Below are 25,306 nucleotides of genomic sequence, written 5' to 3'. Positions count from 1 at the left end.
AACTGGGAAGGGCCCTACAGAGTTGTCAACTATAAAAGACAAAGATTCTACTACTTGGAAGCCCTGGACGGGAGAAAATTGGAACATCCTTGGAATGTTGAACACCTGAGGAGGTACTACCAGTAAAATGTCAACCTGAATGAGCATAGTTCTAGACAAGACTAAAGCCCCGTTCATCTACTTATTTGTCTGCATGTTTTTAATAGTATTTTGTTGTTATTATGGTGTGATTATGGATGAAGTTATGGTTTGTATTTATTTTCATAATAGGCATTAGCTTCTTAGCACTTGTCTCATCTATGAACAATGTTTGTGGAATGTACATAATGTTGTGTAAATTCCTGATTTCCATACTACTTCTGTTTGAATTAACCCACGAGAAGGCTAAAAAGCTCAAGATGAGAAAATTCTCTGAACGCGGAGATGTAATGTCAATAAGCTTTCCTAAGGGTAAAGCAAAATCAAGGCATGCTTGTCCAAAACAAAGGACGAGATAAAGCCTATGCCCTGAGCAAATCATAGTAAGCCCAAGGCACACTTGTTCATATAATGGACGAAGTAAAGCATAATGCATATCCAGACCATGGACGAGGAAATGTATAGATGAGTGTTTTGAACTTGTTAAGGCACCTACTAAAACAATCTAGTCCATGGACGAGCAAAATGCTGGGTCTAATCCTCATTAAACTCGAAAATCAGCCAAGTTTAAGGACGGGTAATGCTGATAATTACCATTTCACATAGACGAATTTCACTTGGTGAAATTCCAATAAAAATGGTAAAAGTATATATATCAAATATAGACGAGTCAAGCATGAAGTCTTGTATATGGAAATAAAAAATCTCATCCATGCATATATAAAAGAAAAAAAATAACAGCATTCATTCAATTGTTTCAAGGGCGGACAACCAAACAACCAACGTCCAAACACTCTGGCAAAATTAAAACTTAAGTTGTTTAAAAACTCGTCCTAAAACCATGGACGAGATAAATGTACTTGAATTACATGAAAATGTCCAAAACAGTGGACCAGATAAAATTATAAAAAAAAAATAATAATAATAAAGGAAAGAAGGGAAAATACAAAACATTGAGATATTTTTTAAACAAGGGGAGCGTCATCCTTAGGGTCATCTTGAGGGGGCAAGGTTGAAGCATCGTCCTCGATATTGGCGTCCTCAGAGCCAGTTTGAAGGAGAGAGCTAGTGGCAGCAGCATTCAAATTAAACTTAATGGAGCTAAAGTCTACTTCAGGGAAGTTTTCCATAGCATCCATTTTGAAATCCACAAAGCCTGCTGCATAATTGGTGTCCAAGAGATCAGTATATTGCTTGGATGTCTTAAATTCAACCACAACATCTTCTTTAGCTTTGGAGAGAAGAGTACTTAACTCGTCATTCTTTTTCTGTAAACGGTCAAGACAAATATCTTTCTTCGCTGCATCGGTTCTCAACTCCTTAACCAATTCTTGAAGAACCTTCATCTCTTCCTTAGCCTTGGACGCCACCTCTACCCACTTCTTACTTTCGTCCTTCACCTCTTGGATTCTCTTCTCCAGTAAGATCCTCGTCTTGTCCAACTTCGTAGTCTGCCTGGACGCAGATATGAACTTTGACATTCCTTACAAAAGTGAAAGACAGAAACAATGGTTAGACGAGAAAAACCTACAAATAATAAAGATGAAGTAAAATAAAAAGGGAAATTACACTTTGCCCACCTGTGGTTGTCTCAAAAAACACTTTGCCTACCTGTGGTTTAAAAATTGACACTTTACCCACCTGAGGTTAGCTCCGTTTGTCTTCTGTTACCTACCTCGGTTAAAAACAAGGGTAAATTTATATTTTTGTTACCCTTTTATGTCTCTCTCCTCTCAAAATATAAAAAACTAAAAAATGAAGGGAAAAGAAGATCTAAAAGCTAAGTTTTTGCAAAAATTAAAACCTAACTTTTACATCTTCTTTTTATGTATTAACTTTTAAATCTCCTATTTTAACACATTAAAAATTGAAATTATGCATCTTTATGGTGATGTTTTCTGGTTCCCAAAGTACAAATCCTTATTTACTACTGCCCTGGGTTTTGGCAACCAATTGTTCACTCTGTAAGGATCTTTTTATTTTTATATTTTGTTTAGATTCATGAAGCTTAGTTTATCACGTCATTGTCCTAAATGCCCTCTTCATTCTTTGTTTGTATTTCTAGCACTGTCTTCATTTTTATGCTTGCGTTGGTTGGTGTATTTTGTCCATACAACCGAGGAGCTTTGTTATTGCACTGGTAATTATACATGCACTCATGTCGGGATTGCAAGATACACATCATCCTCTTTCTATTGTTAGCTTGAAGGAAAGAACTAGGTTAGTTTAGATAAATTCTTTCTGTGAATTTAGCTTAGGCAGTGGTGCTTCTTAGAGTAAGAAGACCTGGTGAACTTAATTGATTTTTTTTCCCCATTCTTTGGTTCAGGTGAGGAAACACATAATTTCAATTTTTAATGTGTTAAAATAGAAGATCCAAAAGTTGATTCATGAAAAGATGTAAAAGTTAAGTTTTAATTTTTACAAAACCTAGTTTTTAGATCTTCTTTTATTTTGATTTTTTAGTTTTTATGTTTTGAGAGGAGAGAGAAATAACATGGTAATAAAAATACAAATTTACTCTTGTTTTTAACAGAGGTGGGTAATGGAAGATAACTGGAGCTAACCTCAGGTGGGTAAAGTGCTAATTTTTAAACCACAGGTAGGCAAGGTGTTTTTGGAGTAAACCACAGGTGGGCAAAGTGTAATTTCCCCAAAATAAAATTGTACATCTTGAAAAGATCATGAACTCCAGAATGTTCAAAGTCCTTCAAGGACATGTCATAACACACAGATATGTCCTCATCGAGCACTGCCTTCTCAAAATGTTCCTAAGCTAAGTCTTCATTTTCAATAATATTCATGGGAACTCTTTGGGAAGGCTAGGACGAGGCTGGTGCAACAGTTTTGGACGGGTTGACTTCAGTTGGAATGGACGAGTCTATGTCAAAAGGGACGGCTGAGATGTGGGAAGATTAGGCTGGACGACGCCTACTTTGGACGACACTAGCTTAGCTTTCTTCCCTTGGCGACTAGGAAGATTTCCCAAGTCCAAATTCTTTGATAAAGATTTCCTTTTCTCACCTGTAGTAGGACGACTCCCCTTGTCCATAGCTTCTTTCCCTTTGTTTTCTTCTAGGGTTGCCATCCCTGAAAAGCAATTAAAATCAATATATAAAAAAAAGGGAGAGGGAAGAAAGAAAAAGAGAAGTATCAACTTACGTCTATGGACTGTGACTTCGTGTGCAATAGCCTCGTCAGAGGGTTCAGAACCAAGTCTCCTCTTGGCAAGACTCCTAAGGTTAACCAAGGAGTGAAAATCCCTATCAACGTGAAGACGAGCCCTGTGGACGCGATCACAGTGAAACTTGCTCAAAGAAGGACGTCTAGCAGCTATAAAACAATCAGCAGAAAGATTAAACACAAAAAAAAAAAAAAAAAAAGAATGAGAAAAAGAAAGGGTAAGGGCATACCTTTAGGACGAAGGTTTCCTAAGTCCCCAGTATAGGAGGCAAAAGGATCCCTACCCACGTTCACAGGATTTCCAGCCCAGAAACTAGAGATGAAGATAAACTCTGTCTTCCAGTTTCTGTCAGACAAAGCTAGAGACTTTATTAGCTTACAATTTGCACCCTAACTGTAAATTGATAAAAACCTAAAGATTGACTAATTTTCGAGGGTTTATAGCAGAAGAGGAACTCGTCCACAGTGATAGGACGGTTCTCTCCAAATACTTCCCTCCACAAAATTTGCATGGAGATAATTATTCTCCATGCGTTAGGGTTGAATTGACACACTGCTAAACCTAATCTGGTAAGCAGTTCCCTGGCAAAAGCATTTAACGACAATCTTAACCCACCTAAAAAATAGGCTCCATAAATGCCTATTCCAAAATGAGGATTGCAGCACCGCTCTCCACAGACGGCCAACCTGGGGTTAAGCTCGTCTGAAATTTGGTATCACTTCCTGAGATTATTAAGTCTTTGTTCATCGGTTTTTGAATTAACACCAACTACACAACTATAAACAGTTTCTTCCTCGTCTAAAGGACTAGACAAAAGAACACTCGTCGAGGTGCCAGCCTGAACCCTAGAGGCTGCCCTTTCCCTAAGTCGTTCCTGAACAACATCCATAGGAAATCCAAGGACGCCGAAAACATATTCCTCGTTCGTGGTATTCCCCCTGCTACTATTAGTACTGCAGCTAGATCCACTATAACTAGTGGTGTCGTGATACTTGTCTATGACATGATCTAAGCTATTACTATACGAGGAAATGATATTTTCAAACATTCTAAGGAATACTTAAAAGGAAAACCTAAAGACAAGAAGGAAGAGAATACCTAGCTTTAGACGGAAGACTAAAGTCGCAGAAACTTCAAGACAAGGCTCTAGACGAGGAGTGTCAAGGAGGAAAATTTCAGAAATGCAAAGGGTATCAGAGGGATTCTACTATTTATAGGGCATGGACTTAAACATCGAAAACAACATAGCCAACCAAAAGATGCCACGTGGCAAACGTCTCGAAAAAATAAATCGACGTGACTAGCCACCAGTGAAATTATGACACGTGGCACATCTGATTGTGGAGAAGAGCTCGTCCATCCAAGGAATGATGTTAGACTGTATTTCCTTGGACGACCCATGGACAAGGGGGTAACTGATGGTGTAAAGAAAATGCACTAAGTTTTATCTCGTCCATATGGGCCGTCCATGACAAGATGTAAAGAATGGGATGAGGGGCTCTTACGCTCGTCCCTCTTATGTTCGTCCCTCCTATGCTCGTCCCTAAAGCAAACCTCGTCTGTCCTTAGTAATGGATGGACGAGGTTACTGGGCCCTGGGCTTTTGATGACTTAAGTTCCTCCAAACATAAAGGATGGGTTGCGTCGTTACAAACCAAACCCTACATTAACCGTTATAGAGCACAAGTCCTAATGAGGTAACTTCCATGACAGTTATGGAAGTTATCTTATAATCTTCTGAATTCTTCAATAACAGGAACAATTGTTAAATGAGTAACCATTCCACGAATACTATATAAGCATTCCCAAATGAAGAAGTAAGGTATGAGAAACATTTTTCACAAAAAACAAAGAACTTTAGAAATACTTCCTTTTGGCTTGTAATAACCACTGACTTTACCATCAGAGGATTTTGGGCCGGCCTCCATCGATCTCCTCTGATTCTACATTTATTTTTTCAGGACTCAGCCTCAAAATCACCACTGCCCAAGATTTTCAGATTACTGATTTTTCAGGATTTATCAACTTTTACAAGTGATTTTCTAAACAAATTAATAACACATCCGGTTTGAGCTTGGCGTAGTTAGAATGAAGAAAAAAAAATCTGTAAATAAGAGTATTTTTTTTTATTATTAAATATAGTACATAAAGTATTTCACACATATATTATATTTTTAAAAATATTTTAGTGTTCGTTTGACAAAAATTATTTTTGTCAACTTATTTTACTATTCAGTTTATTTTTAGTACTATTTATGAACCTTATTATATTATTTCAATTAGTTTTTACTTTTATTTATAGTACTTTTAGTAAAAAAAATTTAATTTTAGTAAAATAAGTAAATTTCAAACGGATTAAAGTATCCTTTTTGTTAAAAAACTTTTAAAACAGATGATATTTGGATTTGTGTTATTAGTGTCTCCAAAGAAAGCCCACAAGCTCACAAAGACCCTAACTTTACAAGGTAACCGTGCACGAGTCCCACATCGCAAAGAAACAGTAATGAAAAAGCATTTATATTCAAAGACAACATTAATAAAGGATGTTCTGATAAAATTGGAACGATACAGCGATGATTATCATGGTCTCTGCGCAAGGATGACACGCATGAATCAAGAAATGGTCCCGATTTATTTTTGCGTTTTTTGCCCTTGATCTAGCTACGTAGTTTTACCAAAATACTCTCAGAATACATCATTTTCCCACAAACAACCCTGTCGTCAACCAAGTAGCTTTTCGAAGTGACTGCTAGACGTCTCTCTCACTCTCTCTAATCGGAAGCATTGCCGCCGGAACCACCAGGTGTCACCAAAACTCCGTTCTCTATTTTCAGGTACTAATCTCTCTCGCTCTCTCTCTCTCTCTCTCTCTCTCTCTCTCTTGTTTCCTCTGTTTGGTTACTCGGAAACCGTGAGAAAATCAGTGGGAAAGCTTCCAAGCTTCGATTCTCGAGGTTTTTAACAAAAACCAGTTCAATTTTAGTTAATTTTTAAGCTACTTCTAGGAACTCGCACACAAGTTAAATTAGTCCCTCACAAAACATATTTCTAATCATTCAATTTGTGTTATTTTTTCTTCCGCATAACCACGAGGCATAGAACAAAAATGAAGCGAAATGTATGAGTTACTGTGTAGTTTGTTAGCTTTATTTGCCACCATTTCTCTAATTTTGAGAGGAATGAAAAATGGTCAATCAAACTTATTACTTTTGGTTTAAACCATTCCTCACCCTCTTAGGTCTTAGCCCTATGTGTTTGTTATATGTATACCTGTAAAACCTATGGGCAATCAACCCCGCCCACCTGAACTAATTGCCAAGTATTCACTCCTAACAGGCGAAGTAGTTTATGCTCATGACCAAGTGCAGCCATTTGTTTATAGATCTGCCCTGCTGTTATTTTGTTTTGAGCACTGACTAGTGACTATTATTCTGTACACAGTAGAGTTTGAATCCTAATTTGATGAAAATGGCGTCGTTTGCTTCCACCGAATGCTTCCTTCCTCTATACCAATCGCGTCTTGCACCCGCACATTATCAACAAAATGGTACAAGTGCCATCCTGCACCTTAACAGCAAGTCAAAAAAGTCTCTCTCGTTTTCTTCTTCCTCTTTTTTTTCCACACAAGGTACCTTCTTCTTTTCGTTCATTAATTCATTCAAAAACCCAAAATTCACTATTTCGCAAATGCACAATTAATTTAAATTATTTGCAGGAACCAGTCTTTGCTATGCTGTTGAGAGGAAGGAGCGGTCGTCGTTTGCACAAACGGCAGCTGTTCGGCATCTGATGGGTTCTGTCATTAGAACTCAGGGTCTTCGCTTTGCTGTGGTCAGTTACTCATATCGTATATGTAATTTTGAGAGTTAGTTTCAATTATGGAATGGTGTATGGTAATGGTATGTTCTGTTCTGGTGGGCAAAAATTCTCCTTGTTTGATTGAAATTTTTGATTGTTGAAGGTTGTGGCCCGGTTTAATGAAATTATCACAAAGCAGCTGTTAGAGGGAGCTTTATCAACTTTCAAAAATTACTCCGTTTCAGAAGAGAACATCGATGTATGTTGTGTTTCTGTAGTCACTTTACATTAGAACCAACTATTATATCACAGCTTTTATTATCTTTGTGTCCTTGTGCAACTATGCATGTGTTTGTATTCCCCCCCCTCCTCCTGCTGCTGCCGATGTTTACTCATTGCTGCGATATATTATCTCTGACACTTGTGGAAAGTGAACTTTGTATATGTATCTTAATTTCTGTGGCTAATTGTAAGATCTTATGTTAATATGGTCATCAGGTTTGTAACTCAATTCTGAATAGGATTTTATGTCATAAATGGGGAATTTATATCTATACTCAATAGGTAATCTAACTAGTAGTTTTGGTTCTTGGTTATCAAGTTGATGAATTCGTGTAGTGGCTTAGCCTGTCATTCTAGTTTTGTTCTGATTGTATATGGTGGTAGTTCGTGTGTGCAGCCTGGGGCCTGGGACTAGGGGTGGCAATGTTTGACACAACTCATAAACACGACATAGTTTTTTGTGGATTAGCATTTGGTGTAATTGGGTTCGTGTCAAAGTGAGTCAACATGCTTTGACATGATTAATAAATAGGTCGATTCCATGTTGACCTGCTTGACCTGAAAAGACCTGATTCGAGTAAATAGATTTCATTTTTATCCAACATAAATTTGAATTCTAAATATAATTAAGTAATTAAAATATTTTTAATGGTTATATTGATAAATTCTTCAATTCAAATTCTAAAGTTCCTAACCCTTTTACCCAAAACAAAAGGAAAAAAAAAAACTCTCTTTTCACTTTAATTTTCTTAGACTGTATTAAATGGGTTGAAATATCAACAGAACAGTCACATTCTACTATTCTAGTAATAATGAAAAATCTTTGTTGAGGTTTGAGAATATTTTCCTTTAAACCTCTCTGTTATCTTACTGCACAATTTAATGCTCATGGGTAAGTACCTTTGCTCGTAAGCAAACCTTTCATTCATGCTCTATTTCAATTCCAGTGTTCTGATGCATTGCTGATCATAATACTTTAGATACTTATTCTTTGTATGCTGAATCTCTTCTTGTGGGCTTCACAATAGATGCCAATCCATTTCCTTTTGGCCAGTTTCATTCCTAAACACATAGTTCAGCTTTGCTCTTCCTGAAATATTAAAGTTAGATAACTTTTTTATTTTGTTTTTTAAAAGTGAAGATCTCTTGTGCCATATCTTAGCATTGCACATTTTAGATGCATTTCATGATATTTTTATTTAGGTACATTGCTCACCTAATTGATTACTTACGATAAATAGTTTTGATTTTGCATGAGCAAACTTTAACAAGGCACAATTATTTTCTTCACTTTCTCCATCAGGTTGTTTGGGTTCCTGGTAGTTTCGAAATTGGTGTTGTTGCAGAAAGGCTAGGGAAGTCTCAAAAATATCATGCAATTTTATGTATTGGAGCTGTGGTATGATTTCTTTTCACGCTACCTGTTAAAATCTTTTGATGAGATATGTGTATATCTCTCTCTCTCTCTCTCTCTCTCTCTCTCTTCATGAGAGGATTCTTTAACTTGGTCTGTTGGGGGCATGCTTGTAACTGGTGCCTAATCTATGAACCATGTTTATTTTCAGTAGATTAGAGGTGATACATCCCACTATGATGCCGTTGCTAATTCGGCAGCATCTGGAGTTCTTTCAGCTGGTTTAAATTCAGGTTGTTCTTTCTGTTAGTGGATGAATTGATTTCAATTAATGGCAGTACATGAAAATAAAGAATTATGATTCACTTATTGCATTCATCTTCCTTACTTATCCAAATATATATATATATATATATAATATTTTGAATATTGTAGCAATATTTTGGAATTAGTTTGCTTGTGCTAATGAGCTCTTGCTCCAATGTTACCTCCACCAGTATGAATAGGATTGAGGGTTGTTCATGACCCACCGGATGCATATGTAACATTTGAATTTTAAGTGGTGTGTGTGGGACTTTAGTTTGCTTGCAGAAATATACACCTTTTTTTTTTAATGGTTCTCTCATGGGTACATAGACTGCCTTGGATATGCATGTATGTATCTTTTTCATGTTGGAAATAGACATGACCCTTTTGTCTCTTGGTTACACAGTCTTGGGCTTGGAAATTTTTCTTTGCTGGCTGTTAACATAGGAAAGAAATAATTTCTTTCTAGATGTTATTGTAGAGAAAAGATTGAAAATCTACCCAGTACCTGTTATCTAAAGACTGTAATATACTATTCTATCGGATTAGTTGAGAGACAATTTCTCAAATCATTAGACTGCTTACTCTTTTAAAGTTTGTTCTCCATTTTAGAGTTTAATCTTAATATATTTCTATTGAGAGTAGAATAAATCACTAGTTATGCGGATGCTGGTTTGACTTGCTATAGAGTCTGTTATTATGAAGTCACAACTAAAAGTTAAGAAGGTCATGACGTGAGTTAGGTGGCTCAAAGGTCTAGAATGTGTTATAATTTCCCAACTTTGTATGAAATTCTTATGTTTCATACATAAGTATGTGGATAACTTCATGTGCAGACATGCACATACTTTTGATTTGTTATTTAGAAAGAAGAAAAGGTGTAGCTATTCGTCAATTCTTGATCTTTTTTCTTTTTCACTATGTTGTTAAGCAATCGACATTTCAATTTATGGGCTTGCATATGAACAATTTATCAAGAAAATATGTGCATCTGCCATTAAATTGGTGAACTTGTCCCAACTGTCACTCTATTCTTGCTGTCTAAATAAAACATCTTATCTTTAACTCCTACTGATAGACTGAAGCATTATCTATGACTTTATAGGAGTTCCATGCATATTTGGCATCCTGACTTGCGAGGACATGGAGCAGGTAATCTGTCAAATCTCTCTATAGTTGTCCCCTATTTTTCGGTGCTCACCAGATGAGATGGGATGTTTGACTGTAGCCTATTACAATTACTGTAGGCATTAAATCGTGCTGGTGGTAAATCTGGCAATAAGGGTTCTGAGACTGCTCTGACAGCTGTAAGTTGATGTTAAAGTTACATTACAAGAGAATGAAAGCAGTAGCGTGGTGTTTTGGCCAATTAATTGCTACTTATTTGATTTATGATATCATTTCTTTCTTTTTATCTTTTTACCACTGATCTTTCTCTCTGCGTTTCCTTTTTCATTGCTTATAGATGTGCATGCAAGTGCGACTTCTTCCTTTTTTTTTCTTTTTTTTTTTTTTGTGGTGTGGGGGAGAGAGAGAGAGAGAGAGAGATGGGGGGTGTGGGGCTTAGCAAAGATTGCTTTATTTCTTGTTCACTTGAAGGCTATAAATGAAGTTTTCTTATTCACTCAAAAGGCACATCCTGTCCATAAGACCACATCAAAGAGAAGGGAGGTAATCAGGAACTGAATTGTAGAGAGGCCAATAACCCCTCTGGTTTTCTCTACAATTCAGTTCCTGATTAACTCACTTCTCTTTGATATGGTTTTATGTACAGGATGTGCCTTTTGAGTTTTTGCTCGTGTATTCTATCATACATCACATTTTAGAAGAGAAATTGTGGTTGAATCTGGATCATGTAGATTTATGTAATAATGACAATCACATATGGCGCCAAAACATTGAAACATATGCATGAGCATTGTTCACTGAACATATTGCAAGTTAATAATGTCTCAAAGTCATAATTTTGGTACCAATGCCCAATGTATTTCTGAGTACAAAAACCTTACTGGATTTAACATGCAATTTCTCATAGTTGTATGGTTGCCTAAAGCATGGGGTTTAAGTTTTGCCTATGACAATCTTGTACCTATGTTCAATTTTAGTTCTGAACTGCACTCTCAATTTAACCATTATAATATTGTCTTGTTTTTGAAATATTTTGTAATGTGTTTATTCCATCTTTTTCCTTAATGTTGAATAAATGACTGAATTATCATTTGGAAGGTAAATTAGTTGTTTCCAGCATCTTCCTTATTGATTTTATACTCCATCTACTATTAATTAGTTATGGATATCTATTATTGAGTTTGTTCTTTAGGTGATTCAGCTCCCTCATTAATTATCAAATCTGGTTTTTCTATAGATTGAGATGGCATCTTTGTTTGAGCATCATCTGAAGTAAGAGAAATTTTAGTCTCTGTTGGACTTCATCCATTTGTCAACTACCAGAATATTCGTATGTTGAGAGTTGGGGAACTTCCAAATGGTTGTCATATCATCCTAAAGAATAATGGGTTTATTTGTCGGTTGCTTTGTGAAACCTTGAAAAGGTCTTGAGTGTTGTAAATGCGCAGACGCAGGAAGAGCGACCTTCTTGATGTTAATTTCTTTTTTGCAAGCACACAATATTTCAGAGGTACAAGTGCAAATGCATGACAGTTTTCTTAATGAAAAACAATTACATTTACTGTCCCACCTGGATGGAGTGGTGGCAAATGTGCTTGATTGCAATTTTGTACTTGTGTTCACTAATTTGCTTGGTGCCAGAGCTAAACCTTTTTTTTTTTTGGTGTGTGTGGCATTTTGTCATCTATAATTCTTTATGTCCAAAACGCTTTTATGATTTACTGCTCATGAGTTTGGGCAATGTTTCATTGTGGCTTAGGGTCACTGCACTTTTGGTTTTGAAAACAGTAGTTTGTTTTTTTTGATAATCAAAAAATGGGTAGAGAGGGGCAACTAGTATGACTTCTTTACTTGGGTGTGACCATAGTAGTGTCCTACCTGCTCATGGGTGAGACTCCATACTAGTAGTTACTATTTTGAAAACAGTAGTTACTAGTGTATTAATTGTGGATTTGGTTGTGAAAATTAGTACTCAATTAAAAAAACTCATTAATCACATTCTTCCTCCGCCATCATAGGAACAAGTTCTTTTTAACATGTACAATTATACAGTGCAGTTCCGCATAGTTTGTAACTTGGTTTCATAATGCACTATATGTTGAATTGTTGATTCTTTAGTTTTTACAATTTTGGTGCTGTTTTATTTAAAGTTCTGAGAATTAAGGATGTGTTTGGTTGGAAGGGTGGAAAAGTGGGATAATAGAAAATGGTGGGAGAATAGAAAAGATTTCAATTTTCCTTTTTTTTTGTTTGGTTGGGAGTGAAAAAGTGGAATGATGGAAAAAATGAGTTTGTATAAATTTATTCATATATCTTTATTAAAAAATGATGCTCAATTAAAACAAAAAAGTGATAAGCAAAAAAAATAAAATAAAAAAAAATCACCCAAATTTATTTTAAAAAACATTTCTAGAAAAAAAATTTTCTAGTTAAACTCAAAAAAAAAAAAAAAAAAAAAAAAAAAAAAAAAACCACCACGCCCAGGAAATCAAAAGAAAAAAAAATATAAAAAAAAGAAGGCAACGTTGCTCAGGAAACCATAAGGGGGAAAAAAAAGCATCACGCTCAGGAAATTAAAAGAAAAAAAAAAAGAGGCAACATTGCTCAGGAAACTATAAGGAAAAAAAATATATAAAGATAATAATAAAAAAAGAGGTGGCAACGCTATCCAAGAAATCATAAGGAAAAAAAAATGGCAATTGGACAATTTTGTCATTTCGCCATCAAACTCCCCCACTTAGTTTTTTTTTCATTTTAGAGAGACAAATTTTGTGTGGGCCTAAATGGAAAATGCTTGGGCCCCACATAAAAGTTTTCTTCCCCCCCCCCCCTCTCTATCAAACAACACACAAACCCATTTTCTCACCTATTTTTTTTCTAAAATTTTCTATTCACCCTATTTCACTTCCAAACAAACACATCCTAAAGTGAAATGCCTAATGAAATTGAAAGACAAGAACAGCAAAGTCAGCTTCTTAGGACTATAGACATGCACCCTAATGTAACTTTGGAGGCTCTTCTTCTTCTTAAGTTCTTCAAAAAACAACAACTACAATAACTCTTTAGGCTAGAATCCATTGTGTGTTACCGACACTATGGTAGAAAGATAATGACTTCTTAAGTAACTAAGAAATTGGTTTGTAATTGGCTCGGTGCTCAGTTATTTAAAAGACAAGGATAATATATTGTTGGAAGTATAGATTGAAAAATTGTCCAAATTGATTAACAAAGTTACAAAGCAATATCAATAATATATCAATAAAACAAGATATGCTCAAATTAACTCATAGGCAAAATAGACAAGTGCAAAAGCATATAAAATCAAGGATTAAGTAAAACTTATCGCCGAGGCATGGAACTAAGTCCGTTGTCCTTAAGAAGCGATTTCACCCCCATTGGAATGAATCCATCGATGCAAATGGCTCAGACGATTGCTCTCTAGGATACAACAATAACTCTATTAATGTGCACTCACAAACAGAGTTTCAAACTCGTCACAAATGCTCAAGAGAAAATTTTCAACAAAATAGAGTAGCTAAAGGGTCTGTTTGGATAAGTTGTTTGAAAATGTGCGTTCTTAAAAGTAGCGTTTTTAAAATGTGTGTTTGGAAAACATAATTTTAAAAACCAAAATAAAATGTTTGGTAAAACTTGTGTATGGTATTAGTTTAAAATTGTGTTTCGGTGCAAATTACCAAAAAGGACTTAAAAGACAAAATTTTGATATTGACGTTATTCTGTCATTTGTTAAGTAACTCATGAAAATAATAATAATAATAATAATAATAATAACAATATTCACTAATCCCCAGATTCCCCACTAGCCTTTCTTAAAAAAAAAAAAAAAGGGTAAGTTGGGATTCACCGTGATAGTTCACATGCTTTGTTTTTTATTTTTCTTTTTTCTGAGCCTAGTAGCTATCATTGCCTCTGCGTAGGCTTTTTTTTTCTTCTGACACTCCTTACTGAGTACTTTGTACTATTTGTGATTATTTAATATAATTTTATTGCCTTTGGTAAAAAAAAAATAAAACAGTAAATATTATTAAAAGCAAAAACTAAATTAAAATAACCCCCAATTACTTTCCCTTTCCAATGCTAATATCAACCATTCAACCTCAAATAAAGAAAGTGAAAAAGAGATAGCAGAGATAAAAGAGAGAGAGAGAGAGAGAAACAGAGATTTCATTCACATGGGCATGACTTCTTCTTGTAAACATGGACGGAGAGCAAGTGGACATGCAAGTTGTTCCTACAAGTAGTGCCTTCTTGTTTCCATTTACGATAGTGATACAGCTGAGCTTGTTCTTGTTTTGACAATATTCTCCACCGCTATTGCAAATTCCGCCTGAGGCCTTGAGCAGTGCTGTCGCTGTAAAGTTAGGGAGGTGAGTTTATTTGTTGGCTGATGATTTTGTCATTTAGCAAATGCTTGAGGGTGTTTTAGGTATTCTAACCTTAAAAAGTATTATGAATTTGCGTTTTAAGCGGTGTTTTTCAAAAAGTTGGTTGATACTTCAGTTTCAAAACGTGATATATGGCGTTTGAAAGAACGCAATGTCTAGTAAAATTACAGTACCAAACACACACATATTTGCGTTTTTGATAAAAATGCCTGTTAAGAGTTTTAGAACCGCCTATCCAAACGGGCTCAAAGTATTGAAGTAAAATCTGTTTTTTTTTTTTTTTTTTTCAATTAATATCATATATGTAGAATTTTGATTATAATAACAATATTCACTAATCCCCAGATTCCCCACTAGCCTTTCTTAAAAAAAAAAAAAAAAAGAAAAAAAAAAGAAAAAAAAAGAGGGTAAGTTGGGATTCACCGTGATAGTTCACATGCTTTGTTTTTTATTTTTTCATTTTTTTGTTTTTCTTTTTTCTGAGCCTAGTAGCTATCATTGCCTTTGCGTAGGCTTTTTTTTTTTTTTCTTCTGACACTCCTTACTAAGTACTTTGTACTATTTGTGGTTATTTAATATAATTTTATCGCCTTTGGTAAAAAAAAAAAAAAAAACAGTAAATATTATTAAAAGCAAAAACTAAATTAAAATAACCCCCAATTACTTTCCCTTTCCAATGCTAATATCAACCATTCAACCTCAAATAAAGAAAGTGAAAAAGAGATAGCAGAGATAAAAGAGAGAGAGAGAGAAACAGAGATTTCATTCACATGGGCATGACTTCTTCTTGTAAACATGGACGGAGAGCAAGTGGACATGCAAGTTGTTCCTACAAGTAGTGCCTTCTTGTTTCCATTTACGATAGTGATACAACTGAGCTTGTTCTTGTTCTGACAATATTCTCCACCGCTGTTGCAAATTCTGCCTGAGGCCTTGAGCAGTGCTATCGCTGTAAAGTTAGGGAGGTGAGTTTATTTGTTGGCTGATGATTTTGTCATTTAGCAAATGCTTGAGGGTGTTTTAGGTATTCTAACCATAAAAAGTATTATGAATCTGCGTTTTAAGCGGTGTTTTTCAAAAAGTTGGTTGATACTTTAGTTTCAAAACGTGATATATGGCATTTGAAAGAACGCAATTTCTAGTAAAATTACAGCACCAAACACACACATATTTGCGTTTTTGATAAAAACGCGTGTTAAGAGTTTTAGAACCGCCTATCCAAATGGGCTCAAAGTATTGAAGTAAAATCTGTTTTTTTTTTTTTTTTCAATTAATATCATATATGTAGAATTTTGATAGTCTTAAAGCTCTAAAAAAGGAAGTAGCTAAAGATGATTAGAGTGAAAAAGGAAAGGCAAATACAAAGGAAATTTCCTTTCCCATTGATGCTGCAAGCTATTATGTATTTTCTGCAAAACAGGGGAAGGTGCAGCTGACTATTTTTATAAGGAAATATGAGATGATTGAGGGTTTTGTTTGCTGCCCAAAATTCCCACGTCAGTCGAGGAAAATTTTAGAGCATGGGCTTAGGCTTTACAACAAAATATTATGGGCTTAAGCTTTGAACATACCCAATTAATTTTAAAACATACCCAACATATATATCGAAAAAATTAGGCTAAAGCTAATTACACACAAGTACACGTGTTTTAAAACTACAAAGTTTGCAAAATACAATGTTTACAGACAATTTCAAACATTAAAAAAAATGTTTGATAACTTGAATACAAAAATTTAATTAATAGTTTTACATCTAAACAAACAAACATGTAGAATAGATTATATATATATATATATAATACTATTATTTAATTGATATTTAAATAAATGAAATGTCTCAATTTAGTTCTCGCCTTAAGTCCAAAAATATATGGAGTTGGTCTTGTGTTTATGAAACCTATTTTATTAATAGAAAATAAAATACAAAGGGTAATAGGCTCAAAAGATTTGACAACGTCTACCTTATGACACTAATTTCCACCCAATAATGTTATTAATACAACAAATTTCGTAATTTTTTCATAATATATTAAGATTTCAAATTGTGGTTAGTGTAATATTATTGCTGCATAATCCAATACCAACATCACTTTTCTTGTACACCAATTAAAGCAAGTCACTTCAGTCGTTGTAAAAAAAATGACTTTAGACTTACTGAGTTTTCACCTTAATTACCAGTTAATTTAAGTGAAAGATCTTCTAAAAAAAAAAATAAGTGCAAGACGAGAAAAACAAAATCACATTAGGTACCCTAGATATATGCACTCGAGCTGATTGCGTGTCAGCGAAAATTTAACCAATCGATTAGCTTCTAAGTATTTAGGAAATTGGTTAGCATATTGCCTGGTGCTCGATTATTTAAAAGCCGAGGTCTTGGATTTGATAGTATTATTATGAGGCTGTGGCAAGGTACTATAGATCATAAGAAATGTATATATAGTTCTATAATACATTCTTACATATAATTGTAGATTTATGCATGTGTCTATGAAACCTATTTAGTTAATAGAATATATATATATATATATATATTTACATATATAAGAGATGCAATAAGCTTAAAATTCGAGAGTACCTTGGAATACTATTTCCACATTACCAAGTGAGTTAAGTGAAATACAGAAGATTGTAAGCCTGACAATTTTAGACTTTTAAGTGTAACCACGAGCTATATGCACTCGAGCTGATTGCGTGTCAGCGAAAATTTAACCAATCGATTAGCTTCTAAGTATTTAGGAAATTGGTTAGCATATTGCCTGGTGCTCGATTATTTAAAAGCCGAGGTCTTGGATTTGATAGTATTATTATGAGGCTGTGGCAAGGTACTATAGATCATAAGAAATGTATATATAGTTCTATAATACATTCTTACATATAATTGTAGATTTATGCATGTGTCTATGAAACCTATTTAGTTAATAGAATATATATATATATATATATATTTACATATATAAGAGATGCAATAAGCTTAAAATTCGAGAGTACCTTGGAATACTATTTCCACATTACCAAGTGAGTTAAGTGAAATACAGAAGATTGTAAGCCTGACAATTTTAGACTTTTAAGTGTAACCACGAGCTATCAAGACTCCAGGAATTGTGGGTAGTTGTAATCTCAAATAGCTTGGAATATGGGATACCGATCGAATTGTTGTATTAGAAAATACTTAAAAACAAACTCCACTTTGGTGGTTTCTATGATATGTTGTAGTTGTATATGTTCCTTTATTTTGTGTCTACTATAATTATGCATTGCAAGAAATTGACAAACAAACCGTGGAGCATCAAGGGTGGTCCAACAACATGCATATTATCAAAAACCCTTGTCCAGATTTTTTGGTCTATAAGAAAAGGAAAGAGCGCAACAAGGCACCTATCTGAAATGATACTAAATTTACAATGACCTTCCTTTTTTTATCATCTTTTTGTTTGGGATATAAGGGGCATGTGCTCAAACATATTGTAAATTGGATGCCCTTGTCTTATAACTTTTAGACTTCCCTTTTTCTTTTTTCTTTTTTGAAAGGTTGGACTTGGCTTTTTCAGTTAATCAAGTATCCTTCTTTTTTAAAAAAAGAAAGAAAAAAAAGAAAAGGTAAAGCAGACTACCTTTTAGGCTTTTAATGATTAATTTATTAAGAAATAGCTAGGGTGCCACGTATTTCACGCAATCTGCAATTTTGTTAATTTGAATTTTTTTTTTTTATCTTTTTATTAAAGATCAAACAAGAAAATTGGACAATCATCAACAAATTAACAAAGAACGAAAGTTAAGGCCCCGTTTGGTTTGCCATTTTAAACAACATTTTTTAGTTTTTAAACAACATTTTACGCATTTCAATACACTTTTTCACCCACACGTATTTCAAAAAACAATAAACAACAATTTTCAAACTACTCTACCAAACACCCCCTAAAGATTGAGTAGTTTAAATTCTGAAATTTTAAGTCATCCTCGTATTTAAACATATAAAAGCAAAAAGTTCACATTCACTTAAACCAAAAATATATATATATATATATACACACACACACACAAAAGAAGGTTCACAACCACAAAACAAGCTGCAACAAAGCTGGCAGACCCTCACTGATATAGAAAAGCTGAAAGCCTCAACTACAAATTGACCCCAATTCAATACAATAAAGAGAAATGAGACACAAACACCTTTGTAGCATAAAGAGAGAGAAAACTCAGCTACACCACAGCCTCTACCAGAGATACAAAGCTCCATTGTAGCAAAAGACTCATCTACATCACAACCTAATCCCTTACATTCACCTTACCAAAAATAAAGACAACATCTCTCCACTTCACTTCAGGCAATATGACAATCACCATCTGATCAAAATTAAGAAATGAAATTAAGTTAGCATAAAGTTGACTCCTAAGAAAGCTAGCATTCTTTTGGACAATAACATGAAACAACACATTCTATGGGGATGAAAAGCCCTTCTTCACCATTCATTAGTTAAATTATTGGGTAAAGAGGCAAAGGCTGCCTTCAAATGATCACAAAAAAGATAATAATGAGAATCAAACTCATAGATTAACATAATTGGATTGCTTAACTATAGTTAACTAACAAACATTTAAAACCTATTTTTCATATTTTTTTTCCTTTTTTTTTTTTAATAATCAAGTAAGATTTCATTCAAAACAAGCTGGATAACCTAGATACTCAGCAACAACATTTATACAAAATCAAAACCACTCATAATAAATCAAGAAATATAAATACAAACCATAAAAAGTAATTTAATCCATATTCTCTAGCCAGGTACTACAACAATCCATCCAAAAGATGGGTATCCATAAAAAGTCTATATACGTTCAAATCATGATTGAACTTCCAAACATAATTTTCGGTTTCATAATATCACCAAAGTATAGACAATTAGAAATGAATGAATTCATACATCTTGATATGCTTAGCTAACCAAATATTTGATCACATTATCAAGTTGCTATTATACCCAAATTAAGAAATGAACTTCCAAATTGTAAACTCACACTAATTTGCAAAAAACACATTGTGAGATGACACCTTAGCACTAGGATGATCTGAGAGAACATTTTATCTGGGATAGTTGACTAAAATAGTTGTATATGTAGATTAGGGAAATAATCAAAGATAGAAATTGTTTTACTTTTGTGGAGGAGTTCTTTTGCTCTAAGGAAACTTAGGAGTACTCCTTTTAAGCAATTTTAGGCTCTTGTCCCACATTGGAAGGAAATCCTTCCTCTTAGCACCTTATAAGGCATGAACCAATGGTTAATGCCTTATAACGTGATAAGAGGAAGGAAACCCTTCCAATGTGGGACAAAAGCAAAATTTGCATAAAAGGAGTACACATGAGTTTCCTTTGAAGCAAAAAATGCCCCCACAGTAAAAGGATCCTTTTATTGTGGGGGAGTTCCTTAGAAATACTCCTTTAGGCAATTTAGGCTCTTGTCCCACATTGGAAGGAAATCCTTCCTCTTAGCACCTTATAAGGCATGAACCACTTTTTCCTTAGTATAAAGTTCAAACTCCAATATAATATCCCTAATCTTTTGGCTTATGTTAGTAGTCGCATTACTAACAAACAAATCATAGTCTCTCATTGTATTATCATGTTCATGTGCAACACTTGATGTAGATGTAGTAGATGAAGTTTGAGAATAAATGACTCATTTATCAATATTTTCTATGTCATACTCCACAAACAAATCAAAAATAAGGATCTCAACCTTTTCAATTTCTTCATTAGCCTTATTATTGTACATTTTATTGAAATAAAATGTCAATAACATCAATTTATATCTTGGATCTAAAACAATAGCCAAACTCAAGATGTCATGAACTTTACTCCAATATTTATCAAACTTAACTAACATCTTTGCTACCATTTTCTTAACCAACTCATATTCACTTGTAAGCCATTGACTTAATTTTATCTTCAATCAGAAGAACGAAGAAAAATAATGATTAGTCGTAGGGTAGACAGTAAAAGAAAACAACTCAGTAACTTTATGAAAGTAACCCAACTTCTCACAAACAATTTTTGCTACCTCCTAATCCCTATTAGTTGGAGCAGACTGATATTGAGGCTCATAACACAATAAACGGGAAAAGACATCTTTATAAAGCAAAGCCGTTGAAAGCATCAAATATGTAGAGTTCAAACAGGTCTTACAATCAAGTACCAATTCTTAGTACTTGCAATATATGACTGGTGAGATTATTTTTTATTTTTTTATTTATTTTATAACTTTATGTTCTTTTTGGTGATTGTGTCCAAAAAGATACACTACTTTGAACCTTCTTAATACCATCACCAATTACATTTAAACCCTCTTGAACAACCAAATTCAAAATATATGCTACACAACACACATGCAACAATTTTTCACCTAAAATAAGTGAACTAGCTTGAAGTTTATCTTAAACAAGTTTCATCATGTCATCATTGTTGCTAGAATTATCTACAGTTATGGCGGATAACTTCGAATCAATGTTCTAATCAGAAAAACACTCCAAAAGGACTTTAGAAAGAGAATACTTATCATGTGGGGATGGAAAATGGATAAACCTAAAAAAAATAAATATAAATATGGTTAACTAAATAAAACATAAAGTTAATAAGTTTGCTTGAGAATCTAAAAACTAGTACACCAAAATGACCCTAAGGAAGAAAAAAAAAAAAAAAAAAACCAAAAAACCCGGCTTTCCAAAGTCCAAGAGTCACTTATGTAGTGCGTTGTGATTACCATGAATGACCCTCTTACTGTTGTTTGCAGTCCACAAATTTGTTGTGATTGCAACTTTACTTGCATTCTTGTCAATTTCTACCACAGTCTTTTGCTTCTCAACATTATAAATTTTTTAAATATCTCGCTTCAATGTGTTTCTTTCTGCTATCTTAAAATTTGGCCGAAAATCACTAACAAAATCTTGAAACCCAACATGATCAACAATTGCAAGAGGGTACTCATGAGAATTGACCATTCGGGCAAGGTCCCTCCTTGAGCCTTCTGATCCTCATCATAAAAAACACTACGGCTTGAGATCCCTTTGCTATTTGCCCTATTTTGTTGTTTAACAAGAAATTACTTCCTAATATTTGTTCTTTCCCTTAGAGCACGAATAACTTTTTCCTATGTGCATTTTTAAATGAGTCGTCCCTGATGTACTTGCTCCAGCCATAAGCCTTCTACAGTAGTTTTTTTTTTTTTTTTGATAAACACCTTCTATAGTAGTTGCATTGGGCTTTAGCTATTCCATTAATATTCTTTTTCTTAAAATGATTCCATACATCTAAAGTTGTTCTTCTTTTAGTGCTCTAGCTCGTTGTTGTGGATTCTCAACCAGAATGGCCTTGGGGCTAGGGTTGATGTAGAGGATATGGTAGACAGATATGCAACTGCAGAGATAGACAAATGGGATCCTTAAACAACTTAACAACTGCAACAAAAATCATTAAATCAAGAACAACTCCAGTATCAAATCAAACACCTCAAATATCAATCAATCAATATAACCCAATGTAAGGACTCAATTTGAATTGAGTGTTGGGTTCTCAGCCCAACAAGCCCAAACAATACATTTATAAAGAGTGGGCTGACAGGCTTAGGTGCTGGCCGTTGATCACCATGCCCAAACTTATCTTTAAAAATGGCTAAGTGTTTTCTTACAAATGAGGGAATGCTCCTCGGCCTGTGGCCGAGGAGGCCTTTCTTTCTCCCCCCCCTCTCTCTTTTGGCTTTACTAGCTCTTCTTTTATAGTTTTCATCTTCCTATCTTTTGCTTCCATCTGTTGATTGTCTATTCGCCTTTTTTCTGGTCGTCCATCCCATCAGAGGCTTTATCGATACTCAAGTGGCTCACTCTGACCAACGTTATCCTGCCAAGGGGTTACCTCTCCATTAATGCGGCCAGGAGGGTTAGTTGAGTGCATTAAATGCGAGAGTGACAGCTTACTTTGGGGTTAGCCACTCCCTGAAATCACTCTTGTCAGGNAGGAGAGTCGGAGACTAGAGAGCTCTGAGAGAGAAAGAGATTAGTGTTTTTTTTTTTTTTTTAAGTACGGGTCGGGTTCGGATATAGGGATATTTAGGGACTAGCATAGTAAGGGGACATAATATAGTAAGTTAACATGCATTTGAAAGGAATTTGCAAACTAGCATCTTGAGTTTTAGAAACTTGAGACTTAAAGACTTGCTTCCTACTTGCTGAGTTGGACACTATTATGCCACATAGATCTCGAGTCTTAAAGACTTGAGTCCTACAAAGCAAAACTAGTCTTTAAGACTCAATTTTCTTCGGGAAATATAATTATGCCACATAGATCTTGAGTTTATAAGACTCGAAATTTAATTAAAATATACTTGGATCTCGAGTCTTATAGACTCGATTTTTACTGGGCAAAATTTTATAAAATACAGATACACATTAGTAAGTCACTGAACACTCTCTCACCCATAACACTCAACCTTTAACACTTAGCCTCACACTCTTCAGTAATTCACTGCCTCACTCATCCATAACACTCACACTTCTCACACCACATTGTCTTCGATCTCACACCACATTGCCTCTCTCTGTCATTGCTCCTCCCTCTCAAGAAATTTACATCTCAGGTAAGGGTTTGGATTTAATTGTCACTGCAATTGGGTATTATTTGTTGTTGGGTGTGGGTAAAGAGTTTGACTATTTATTTGGTAGATAGTTAACATAACTTAGTTAAGATACCAATATTGTGAATTATAGAACTTTGTTTTGTTAGTGTAAATTTTTTGAGTATTTATTTGCATGGTCTTTGTTATCAAAATTTATTCATCATTTCTACGCTCTTATCTTTATCATGATCTTAGAAGGATTTTGACTTTTTATTTTTTATTTTTTTGTATTGGGTATAAAATGGGTAGTGAAATTCATGCCCATTGAATGTGTAATGAAATGGCTTTTTTTGTATTGGGTATGAAATGGGTATGTAATTAGCTAAAATGTTGTATACTTTCAAAAGGATTTTGGCTTTTTTTTTTCTTGGGTATTGGGTATGAAATGGGTAGTTTTAGCATGACCGAAAAAGAATTTGGTTATGAAATGTGTAACGAATGTGTAATGAAATTCATGCCCTTTGAATGAATTGGAATTTGTACTTTGTGTAGTTTGACTAGATAAAATGTTTTCTAACTAACATAGTAACTTGACTCTAATAGGTTCACAATGACTGTAATTGATATAATCCTATACTACGGTGGTTCGCTTAAAAATCCCAATGCGAACAAGGGATTTCCATTTGAAGGGCTAGGTATAAAGTGCTATTATACCCAAATTGATCGTAGGTTGAAGACCCTTGATGAATTGAATATGATAGTTATGGAAGAATTGTGTGTGAATCCTGCTGTGCAGAACATACAAATTACTTATCGTCCTCCACATGAAGTCCTGAAGCACAGAATTAATTACAAGTATATGGCGAAGAAGTAAACAAACATGTAAAGATCATGTTTGACAAGTTAGAGAGAATGTTCGAAGTAAGTGGTATTGAGTTGTACATACAGTTGGAGCCGCATGCAAAAGTTGGTATCGAGGAAATTCAACAAACAACCACAAGTTTATAGGCTACACATGTAGAGGATGATGATGTTCATGATGACGATGATGATGGTGACGACAATGATGATGACTATGTTGATGAGATTGCCATTAACAATGAAGATTTTGTCGATAGAGATGAGTATGAAGAAAGGATTGAACGAGGGGACTTTGAGAGGGACATTGAGAGAAACCAAGTAATCAAATGAATTTACTCAAAAAAAAAAAAAACGGAGTAATCATATGAAAGCAGTTTTAATTATATCATATGAAAGATAAAACAAATCATACAAGAATGAAGAAACTAAGTAAATTCAATCATAATTTGATCCCAATGTTACCAGATAGAGTCCAAATAACACACGAGATAACTAGCATCATGCCCCAAAAAAAAAAAAAAATTCAATACAAATTTTTTGGCAAACTATATAAATGCAATAAGCTGTGTATGACATAAGAATAATTAATAAGCTATGTATGGCAAAATTCAATACATTTAAATTATGTATAAAAAAATACATATTAATTTAATAAGCTATGTATGACATAAGAATAATTATAAGAATAAAAATTACATCAATCAACTATATAAAGAGGAGCTTACGAATAGTGAAATCCAGCACAGAATATGCTCTTCATTCTTTAAGATATAGGAAAACCTGATAAAGGCATCCAAAACGTTCCATGGATTTTTTTTTCAACTACATGAATATGATCTTAGACAGTAAGTATATAAGGTTGCTATTTGACCTCACAACAAACACTATTTATCATAAAACTGAAAAACCCAAAACTATATTATAACAATGAATCCAAACAAGGATGATGTTTGTGTGGCTTTACCAAACAAATTTATAATAATTGTAGAATGTCTCTTTTTTGAGTTGTGGCCCTGCATTTTGATATGCTTAACCAAGTTGTTCTGATATTGGTGGAATAAGACTAGTATACAACTAATGCATGCCATGCTATCCTCATTAAAATTTTTATTTATTTTTTAAATCAATGATATCGTTACACTTGCTACACATTTAAAGGCCATTATGCCTTAAACTAATAATGGAAAGAGAATTAACCGTCTTAAAGTGGATTATTTAGAAGAGCACAAGCTAATGATTCAGATT

General features: G+C 34.1%; 1 protein-coding gene and 1 non-coding gene across 3 annotated transcripts; both read left to right on the top strand.

Annotated features, from left to right (window-relative positions):
• Positions 1-5,853: 5,853 nt before the first annotated feature.
• On the top strand, positions 5,854-5,957 carry LOC112038108 (U6 spliceosomal RNA). Its single transcript, XR_002885808.1, has one exon. It is a non-coding gene; the product is annotated as a U6 spliceosomal RNA (small nuclear RNA).
• LOC112037927 (6,7-dimethyl-8-ribityllumazine synthase, chloroplastic) lies at positions 5,871-11,798 on the top strand. Of its 2 annotated transcripts, none has more exons than XM_024070750.2 (9): positions 5,871-6,156; positions 6,767-6,950; positions 7,038-7,153; positions 7,284-7,379; positions 8,706-8,801; positions 8,971-9,049; positions 10,168-10,214; positions 10,310-10,369; positions 11,428-11,798. In XM_024070750.2, exons 2-9 carry the CDS (start codon positions 6,785-6,787, stop codon positions 11,464-11,466), a joined length of 699 nt encoding a protein of 232 aa, XP_023926518.1. In that variant the 5' UTR covers positions 5,871-6,156; positions 6,767-6,784; the 3' UTR covers positions 11,467-11,798. The 2 variants fall into 2 exon arrangements, with proteins under 2 accessions (XP_023926518.1, XP_023926512.1); XM_024070744.2 differs by having other exon boundaries at positions 5,873-6,156; positions 6,764-6,950.
• The last annotated feature ends 13,508 nt before the right edge of the window (positions 11,799-25,306 follow it).

The sequence above is a fragment of the Quercus suber genome, unplaced genomic scaffold, assembly GCF_002906115.3.
Source record: "Quercus suber isolate HL8 unplaced genomic scaffold, Cork oak 2.0 scaffold_244, whole genome shotgun sequence".
NCBI lineage: Eukaryota > Viridiplantae > Streptophyta > Magnoliopsida > Fagales > Fagaceae > Quercus > Quercus suber.
Note: the sequence above shows the minus strand (reverse complement) of the source record. Positions and strands in the feature narration are given on the sequence as shown.